This window comes from Beta vulgaris, chromosome 7, assembly GCF_026745355.1.
Source record: "Beta vulgaris subsp. vulgaris cultivar EL10 chromosome 7, EL10.2, whole genome shotgun sequence".
Lineage (NCBI taxonomy): Eukaryota > Viridiplantae > Streptophyta > Magnoliopsida > Caryophyllales > Amaranthaceae > Beta > Beta vulgaris.
Window position 1 is genome coordinate 36,031,011 of NC_079208.1, and position 10,187 is coordinate 36,041,197.

At 36.7% G+C, this 10,187-nt stretch overlaps 1 protein-coding gene across 1 annotated transcript; it reads left to right on the top strand.

The window, feature by feature from the left end:
• The first annotated feature begins 1,003 nt into the window (after window positions 1-1,003).
• Window positions 1,004-6,171, top strand: LOC104899223 (MDIS1-interacting receptor like kinase 2). The gene is made up of 2 exons (XM_010686376.4): window positions 1,004-4,392; window positions 4,735-6,171. Exons 1-2 carry the CDS (start codon window positions 1,092-1,094, stop codon window positions 5,091-5,093), a joined length of 3,660 nt encoding a protein of 1,219 aa, XP_010684678.2. The 5' UTR covers window positions 1,004-1,091; the 3' UTR covers window positions 5,094-6,171.
• The last annotated feature ends 4,016 nt before the right edge of the window (window positions 6,172-10,187 follow it).

A 10,187-nucleotide genomic window follows, 5' to 3' on the forward strand; every position in this document is an offset into this window, starting at 1 on the left:
TTAGAATTAAATAGAGTGGAAAAAGAGAAAAAAGTAGTACTTTTTGGTGGAAGAAGAGGGGAAACAAATATAATACTATTACTTTCTGGTGGGCCAAGTCTCCTAATAAGGAAATGTAGCAAATAAAAAAAAGCAACCCTTTTTGGAAAATGTAGCAAATAAATAAAAGCAGAGGGAGTATTAACTAAGGTATATAATAGAAGAAAAATAAAAAGAAAAGGTAAAAACAATTAAAAAGAAAAAGAAAACAAAAAAGATAGAGAAAATTCAAGTCTAAACGAGCTCACTAGTCGAGCCTGAGCCTAATCGAGCTCATGAGCCGAGCCTAAATGAGCTCACGAGCCGAGCTCAAGCTGCAAATTCTAATTACGAGCTCGAGCCGAGCCTAGCCCATGAAAAGTTAAACGAGCTCCAGCCGAGCCCAATACTATTCAGACTCGCCTTGCTTGATAAGCACCCTAGGTACAACTAATATCAAATCGGCTTTTAACATTATTTACATTGTCTACCTTAACAAACTAAACAATATAAGATATTATTGGAGTCATTTCAGCAAATAATTTCATCATAACAACTGTTTATAATTTCACGTATTTATGGTCAAAATCATACATTAATAAATTTAATGATTACTTTGGTACAACTATTGAAAAATGGAGGAAGGATAGAAGGTAGCTCAAGTGGGTAGAGCCCTCCCCCTTGGCCCTTGAGGTCAGGGATTCGATCCTTACCCCATCATTATGTTGGGGTATTTCCTTAGCATGCTATGCATGCTTTACCAGCCAATGTGTTGGTGTTTCCTATGGGCTAGTAGCCTTGTGGGGGTTAGCCCTTGGGTTGACTTAATTTCCTAATAAAAAAAAACAAACAAAAAAAACGGAGGAGATATATGACTTATCGTTTACAACACTTCAATATTAATTGGTCAACACATTCTTGATAAGTCATTGATATCTTAATCATTGATAAGTCAACATTCTTATTTAAGTCGTCGAATCTGCATGAAAGTTGAAGTCAAAAAACTTGGCTGTTAAATCTTATTTTCTTTTTTTAATTTCCACACCAAGCACACATTCATAAACACCAAAACTATGGCTGCTGCTGCTTATTCTTCTTCACATTTCCAACTTCAAATGGCTAACAAAACAATTCTATATTGCCTCTTCTTTTTAGCCTTCATTTTTACCTCAACTTCAGCAGCAACAATAACAGAAGCACAAGAACTTATCAGGTGGAAAAACTCATTATCTGAACCTAATCCTCTCTCCTCCTGGAATATTTCCAATGCCCAAAATGTCTGTAATTGGACTGGAATTATTTGTGACAATTCAGATTCTCTCTCAAACATTAATTTGACCAATCAGGGTCTTACTGGTAATTTAACCACCTTCAATTTCAGTGTTTTTACAAATCTCACAAGTTTAATTCTTCAAAACAACATTCTTGAAGGTCAAATCCCACCAAGTATTGGTAATCTTTCTAATCTTAATCATTTAGACCTTAGTATAAATTATTTTGATGGGTTTATTCCTCCTGAAATTAGTCAGTTGTCACAGCTTGTTTATCTTAATCTTAATAATAATAGCATAGGTGACAGCATTCCTGTTGAAATTAGCAACTTGGAGAGATTAAGGTTTTTAGATATTGGGTCAAATTTCCTTGAATCACCTGATTGGTCTATGTTTAATGACATGCCTTTGTTAACCAACTTGAGTTTTGGGTTGAATGAGCTAAGTGGTGAGTTTCCTAGGTTCATTTTAAGGTGCAGGAATTTGACTTATCTTGATTTGTCAATTAATCATTTTAGTGGGTTAATCCCAGAATCACTTTTTAGTAATCTTCTTAATCTTGAGTATCTTCATCTTGGTTCTAATGAATTCAATGGTTCAATATCACCCAATATTTCTAGGCTCTCAAATTTAACTGAACTTCATCTGGCTGAGAACCGATTTTCCGGTTCGATTCCAGAGAGTATTAGTTTGATTTCTTCCCTCAGAGTTGTTGAGTTGTTTAGTAATTCTCTGTCTGGAGGTATTCCTTCATCCATAGGCCGACTGAGGAGCCTCGAGTGGTTCGATATTCGAATGAATAGATTGAATTCTAGTATTCCTAGTGAGCTTGGGTTATGTACCAACCTTACTTATTTTGCTGCTGCTATAAATTCACTCACTGGGGAGTTGCCCTTGTCTTTGAGCAGTCTTAGGAGTATAACAAGATTTGCAGTATCTGAAAACAATTTGTTTGGTGAGATCTCCCCAAATTTCCTCAGCAATTGGACTGAGTTGATTTCCCTGCAATTGCAGAATAATAATTTCAGTGGGAATATCTCACCAGAAATAGGCCAACTGTCAAAACTTCAGATTCTTTATCTTTTCAATAACAGTTTTACTGGTACTATACCCTTAGAGATTGGGAACCTGAATGACCTGAGGGAGCTTGATCTTTCATCAAACCGACTTTCTGGACCAATTCCTTCAACCATTGGGAACTTGAGCAACCTTGAAATCATACAGCTGTTCACGAACAATCTCACTGAAAGAATCCCACCCGAGATTGGAAATCTCACATCGTTGAGAATTCTTGATCTCAATACTAATCAGCTGCAGGGAGAGTTACCCGAGACTTTATCAAACCTTACCAACCTAGAAATAATCTCTGTTTTCACCAATGATCTCTCTGGGACAATCCCGCAAACTTTTGGTGAAAATATCCCTCATCTTACCAATGTTAGCTTTTCAAACAACTCTTTCTCTGGGGAATTGCCTCCCAGGTTGTGCAGTGGATTCAATCTTATGCTCCTGACAGTCAATGGCAACAATTTCAGTGGGAATGTTCCTGATTGTTTGAGAAACTGCTCAGGATTAGTCAGAGTCCGCATGGAAGGAAATCAGTTCAATGGGAATCTATCGGATGCATTCGATTTGCACCCAAATCTCACTTTTATCAGTCTGACTGGGAATCAGTTTGCTGGTGAAATCTCACCCAGTTGGGGAGAATGTGGTAATCTGACTAACTTTCAGTTAGACAGAAACCAACTATCAGGAGAAATACCAGCTGAGCTTGGGAAGCTGCAAAATTTGCGTGTTCTAAGTCTTGGTTCGAATGAACTCAGAGGGATCGTTCCTACTGAACTAGGAGATTTGAGCTTGTTGATCATCCTTGACATAAGCAGGAATCACTTGACAGGAGATATTCCGGAAAGCATAGGCAATATGCAGTCTCTTAACTATCTCGACTTGTCAGCCAACAATCTGTCAGGAGAAATTCCTCGAGAACTAGGGGATTGTGCCAATGTACTGAGCATGAACTTGAGTCACAATGGATTATCAGGAAACATGCCAGAAGAGCTCGGAAACTTGGATAATATACAAGTTCTATTGGATTTAAGCAGCAACTCTCTTTCTGGTCGAATCCCTCAAGACTTTGACAAGCTCAGATCCTTGGAGAGCCTCAATTTATCTCATAATTCTCTCTCAGGGGAGATCCCACCATCACTGACGAATATGATCAGCATACAGTCCTTTGATCTATCCTACAATAATTTGTCAGGTTCAGTCCCTAGTGGCATTGTTTTCCAACATGGGCTGTACATGGGAAATTCTGGCCTTTGCGGAAATGCAACTGGAATACTCATTTGTGATCGTAACAATTCTCGCACTAATCACAGAAAAGTTATTATTGCTGTTGTGGTACCGATTGCCTCCCTTCTCCTTCTATGCGTAATTGCTGCAGTTTTATGTTGCAGAAAGAAAAATCAGCAAGATTTGGAGAGCAAAAATTTCTCAGAAACGAGTGAATCAGAGTCTTTGATATGGGGGACAGAAGGGAAATTTACCTTCAGGGAGATTGTTAAGGCCACTGATGATTTCAGTGATTTCTATTGCATTGGGAAAGGCGGTTTTGGTAGTGTATATAGGGCATCTTTGTTGTCAGGTCACGTAGTTGCCGTCAAGAAGCTTAAAGTATCAGATTCTAGCGACATTCCTTCAGCAAATAAACAAAGTTTCGAGAACGAGATAAGGGCACTGACTGAGGTTAGACACCGGAATATAATTAAGTTATATGGTTATTGCTCCAAAAACGGGTCTATGTATTTGGTCTATGACTATGTGGAAAGGGGCAGTTTGGGGGATGTGTTGCACAGTGAAGAAGCCAAAGTGGAACTAGGGTGGGAAAGACGAGTGAATATCGTAAGAGGGTTAGCTCATGCAGTCGCTTACTTGCACCATGATTGCACTCCACCTATTGTTCATCGTGACATCTCCATTAACAATGTCTTGCTTGATTCTGAATTTGAGCCTCGACTTTCAGATTTTGGCACAGCAAAGTTTCTCAGCTCAGATGCATCTAGCTGGACCACAGTTGCTGGTTCTTATGGATATATGGCCCCTGGTAAGTCATATATGAAGTTGATTTAGCATGTACATTTTTATCGGTGTGCATCTCTAGTTGATAAAGATCTGAGTAAATGATCACTATGTGCACTCAATATCAATTAACCTAAATTTAAATTTTTTTTTTTCTTTTTTCATTTTTTATTAAAAAATCGTATCTTCTTTTCAGTTTTTACATCTATTTAGATAACCTCTGAAGATTATACTCTCATATATATATATATATGGTGTTTCAAAGTATAGATCTATATCTAGAATCTGAAGGTTATTCTCATTTATATAGTTAGTGTTTGAACATTATGTTATATTACTCGATCTTCTCATCTTGTCATCTTTGCAGAGTTGGCTCTGACAATGAGAGTGACAGAAAAGTGTGATGTTTATAGCTATGGAGTGGTGGCATTGGAGGTTATGATGGGGAAACATCCAGGGGACCTTCTGACCTCGTTGTCTTCTGTCGCTGAGAAGCGAGATGCACTACTAAAAGACATTTTAGATCAACATCTCTCACCACCTAAAGGGCATATAAGCGAGGAAGTGGTTGTGGCAGTCACATTAGCTTTGTTATGCACTAGCACAGAACCAGATCGGCGGCCTACAATGCGTTATGTGGCACAAGAATTGTCTGCTCAAACACACAATTACCTCTCTGAGCCTTTTGACACTGTTACACTCGGCAAACTGAATGGTACAGTCTAAGATGAAAGCTAAATAGTCAGCAATCTGGGGAAAGAACTGCAAATCTCTCTTCTACAAGGTGAATTGTTGTTACATGAACACTCGGTTTCACTGAGAAAAAGAACAAGAATTATGTATATAGTTAGGCAGCATTATTTATATTTTTTATCTGTAAATTTCTGTTTTTCATCATGATGATATTTTATGTCCTCTCCCTTTTTCGCAAATCTGATCAGAGTCTCAGAAGTTTTAAGATTGAAAGTAGTATTGCACCCAAGGGATTTATAAATGTCATATTATTGATCCTTTGTGAAATTTTATGTGATCTTACCAAGTGATGCAGGCAGTGGCGGATCTTGAAAGATTTGCTATAGGGGCTAGATTTCTCCACAATAACATTAAGGGTTAATTGGCTAAAACAGCACCAACTTTGGACCAAGTGCAAGAAATAGCACAACTTTAAACGGGTGCAAAGCGTAGCACCAACTTAATAATGGGGTGCAGGAAATAGCATAAATGATGCCGGAGAACGGAGATTCCACCGGAATTAGGGAATCTCTATTATTTTAATGTTTTTGTTAATTCCCTCCCCTTTTTTTAGTAAGTCACGTGTTCTCCTTGTTTTTCCCTCTTCTTCTTTAACTTCCAACTCCATTTTCAATCCCCTTTTCTCAATTATCAGAAACCCTAAATTCCCAATCTCATTTAACAAAAATCCCCGATTCTCTCTCTTCTCTTCTTCTTTAACTGTCAACCTTCATCATGGTTGAAAGGCATGGGAAAGTTTACTGCCACCATGGCTTGCCAGCCATGGCGCAAACTGTGAGCAAGAGAAATGGGAACCATGGCAGACAGTTCCATGGGTGTTCAAAGTGGAAGGTTAGTTTGAATTTTTTGCAAAAAACACAAAAGCACAGAAAAAATACGATTGAGCAAAATCAAACACAACCATCACACACATTCACTTCAAGCACAAACATTTTTTTAAGCAATTAATCTTCCACACATGTTTCAGACCCCTTTAATTTCATCTAACTTAACCCTAATTATCGCACATTAGAGAATTACCCAAATTAAAAAAAAAACAATGTAAGCAAACTCACCAACTTGAAGTTCAGATTTTGCTTTGCGCGTAGATGTTCAATTGATCTTCGTCTTCCTTGTCTAAAATGGCGATTTCCAGAAGTTCATGGGTGCCGAAAATAGCTTGAAGAAGAAGAGAAGAGAGAGAATAGAAAAGAAATGGAAAGGAGGGAAAAACAAGGGGTCACGTGACTTACTAAAAAAAAGGGGAGGGAATTAACAAAAACATTAAAATAATAGAGATTCCCTAGTTCCGGTGGAATCTCCGTTCTCCGGCATCATTTATGCTATTTCCTGCACCCCACCTTTAAGTTGGTGCTACGCATTGCACCCGTTTACAGTTGTGCTGTTTCTTGCACTTGGTCCAAAGTTGGTGCTGTTCTAGCCAATTAACCCTAACATTAATCAATTAGTTTAACCCAACTCAACAAATATAAACAGTATGCTAAAAAGTAAGCTATAAATTAAGTTTAAGAAAATACATACCTAATAAGTAATAAGTAGGGGGTGTTCATGGGTGGTTAACCGTCCCGAAACAATATTTCGGTTCGGTAACCGGAAGTTTCGGTACACTCTTTTTGCGAACCGTAACCGTTTAAACCGGTTACCGCCTAAGCGGTTAACCGTTTTTTCGGTACGGTTTTTCGGTTAACCATTAACCGTTGTTTAAGTTATACTATTATGTTTTACTTAATGTACATATATATATTTTCAATTTTTTTTTGCATATATTTTAATATTATATATACTCTAATATAAAATGTATTATAAAGTGGATAATAAATCAATTAGAAAACATAACTAACACTAAGAATTTACTTCATTTCCTAATTACAATATTCATATTAATACTAGAGTTTCTAAATAATTACATAATTCCTCTAATTGTTGTAACTTAGCAACAAATATTAGAATTAATGTAATTGTTTGAGAATTTTTCACAACAATTAAATAAAGAAAAAAAGATTTCGGTATTTCGGTTAACCGTTTACTCAAAAATCATAACCGTACCGTTTAACCGCTAATTTTTTCGGTTCGGTAACCGTACCGTTCAAACTTTTTTTGTCGGTACGATAACCACCCATTTCGACCGGTATTTCGGTACGGTATTTCGGTTTCGGTTTTTTATGAACACCCCTAGTAATAAGCGTGCGTTGGCACAAAGATCTATGCTTTTATCTGAGTAATATAATAATCACCTACATTTGTCAATTTTTCATATGAGTAATTAAATTGATATTAGTTAATCAACTAGTTATATATACTTATATTCTATATACTTCCTCCGTTTCGTTTTAAATGCAACAAAGGGGGTATTTTTTGTCAGATAAAATATTTCATTGTTGCATTTAAGACGAAATGGAGGAAGTAGTATAATTTAATAATTACATACTCCCTCCGTTTCCTAAAGATCTTCCCTCTTTCCGTTTAAGGGTGTTTCCAAAAGATCTTCCCTCTTTTATTTTATTCCTTATTTGGCAAAACAAATTTCCCTATTTACCTTCTCATGTCACTATCATATGGTCCACCATTACATTATTAATTCAATTTTACTTCATTTCTCTCTCCTACTTTAACCCATTTTTATTTATTTATTTATCTTAACCCCTTTCTCTCTCCTACTTTACTCACACTATGCCCCACACAACTTGATTTTCCTTGGTATCTGTAGGAACAGTAAGTGGGAAGATCTTTAGGAAACGGAGGGAGTAATACAATAATACAATGACATTGCTTGAATTTACAATAATTTATAAAGTATACATGATAATATGAATAAGTTTTCAATTGAAAAAAAAATCAAAATTGAATTATATGATGAATTATGATTGATGAGTGGCGTCACTCGCTGGCGTGTGAATTGTGATAACTTCACAAATCACAAGATTCATAAAAATAAAAAGTTGACATGCTCTGTCGCTACATGTCAGAGTTCCAAACTTACATTGCAGAAAAACAGTGCAGTTATGCAGTACAATGAATAACAAATCGAAAAAAATAAAAGATAATTACCAAACTTCAGAATTCTTGCATTTACTTTAACAGAGTTGCAGATTTTCTTTTTAGTTTTCACTTTTTCACTTTTCAGGTTTTTGTTTTTGTTTTCCAGGACAAAGGTTGGTGTTAACTTTTTTTTATATTGGGTTTTAGTCTACATGCTTCACTTTTTTTTTTTTAACTTACGAGGGGCTAGGCCTAGGCCTACCCCCATTAAGATCCGCCATTGGATACATGTGATTTTCAGGACTTGTAAGAAATTGTCAAATTGCCTAGCATTTTTCTTTTTGCTATAAGAAGCTGGAAAAGTCTGCTACCAAATCCCCTGAACATAATTGCACCTCCTGTTTTCAAAGATACAAGATGCTCGTACTTATACGAGCCACAGAGACCCGTTATTCTCACTTGCCGCTAGATAAATTCGGTATCAAAACACTCGGGTCGTGGCACATTAACTTTTAAGTTCCAACTGATATGGAGGGACAGACGTGTTAGAAGTGATCAACAAGAGAATCGGATATACCATTCCGAGGCACGAAAAACTATGCTTTCCTATTAGTTTAATTTCGCCCCTCTAGGATCACGGGTTAACATGAAATAACTAATGAGATACAATGGAGAGAAAAATCCACTTAGATGATCTTCTAAGTGAATCAAACAAGAACTTGTGTTTAGAGTTTGTGAAAAACACGCAAAATAAAGTAGCAAAGTTTCTCTCAAGCAAAAGCAAGTACCTAGAGTATAAAAAACTAATTTTTCTATCTCCCTCCTCATAGGAATCACAAAGGTTATATAGGAATATATCTTTAATAGATTAGAGTTGTTACTTTCATAACCCCTCCTTTAATCACTGATTAAGAACCTTTAATCCACTGATTAAGAATCCTAATAGTCATTAAACGGATAAACGTACACATCACAACGGTTAAAAACCGTCAAAGCATCTTTTCACATTCCAAGACAGAAGACAGGTCGCGACTCGCGAAGAAGCTAGCGAGTCGCGAGGCCCAGGTTGCGACCCGCGACGGGTGTCGCGACTCGTGAGCAGCTTCTGTTTTTCCTTGGTTTTTCCACGAGCTTTTGTACTTTTGTGTACTCTAATCTTTTGCATATTAGACCTCCTCCTCTTCTAGTATATGACCATATGAGCATAAAACCCATTACCCTATAAATGTTCCAACAATCCTCCTCCCATTTATAGGGTAATGTTGAAAAGTTTTTCAACTTGCTATAAACCAGAAACAATCATGTTCATGCATCATGGAAATATCTTACGATTGAATTTTCATTTAGTAAGAGTAGCTTTACAACAATTTTGATCATAATGATAAACAAAGCTTCGAACCATATAACCACTACGAATTATTGAAGATACTAATACACATAAACGTAAACTAGGTTTTTTTAACCTTCGACACCTATGAAGCGTTGGTGTCCATATCCATTCATAAGCGTTCCAAGTCAAGCCTTAGACTTGGTGAAACGGCCAAACCTTTAGCTTATATAGGTAAATCTTTACAAACATGCTCCTACAATTGAGCACTTTATCAAAGATTTATTAAGAATAAATTTAACCTCCTTAACATTGTAGCAACAAGCACTAACCTTGGGATGTATTAAACAAGTGCTCCCAACCTTCTAGAGAAGTATTATCCTCTTTGAATTTGAGATCTCAACGTTGTATTAGACATCAAATAGAGTTTTCCTTCACTATAGGTTGTTCAATAGGCTTAAGACCCATCCCTTTGTTCATTTTGTTCACTAGTTCCCTTGACAACGGTTTAGTAAACGTATCCGCCAAGTTCAAACTAGACCGAACAAACTTAATAGTTATACAACTATTCCTTATCATTTCCCGCACATAGCTATGTCTAACTCTAATGTGCCTTGACTTGCCATTGTAGACTTCGCTATAAGCTTTAGCTATAGTTGATGCACTATCACAATGGATAGAAGAGGTGACATAGGTTTGACCCATAAGTCAACCTCACTCAACAAATTCCTTAGCCATTCCGCTTCTTGGCAACAAGAAGC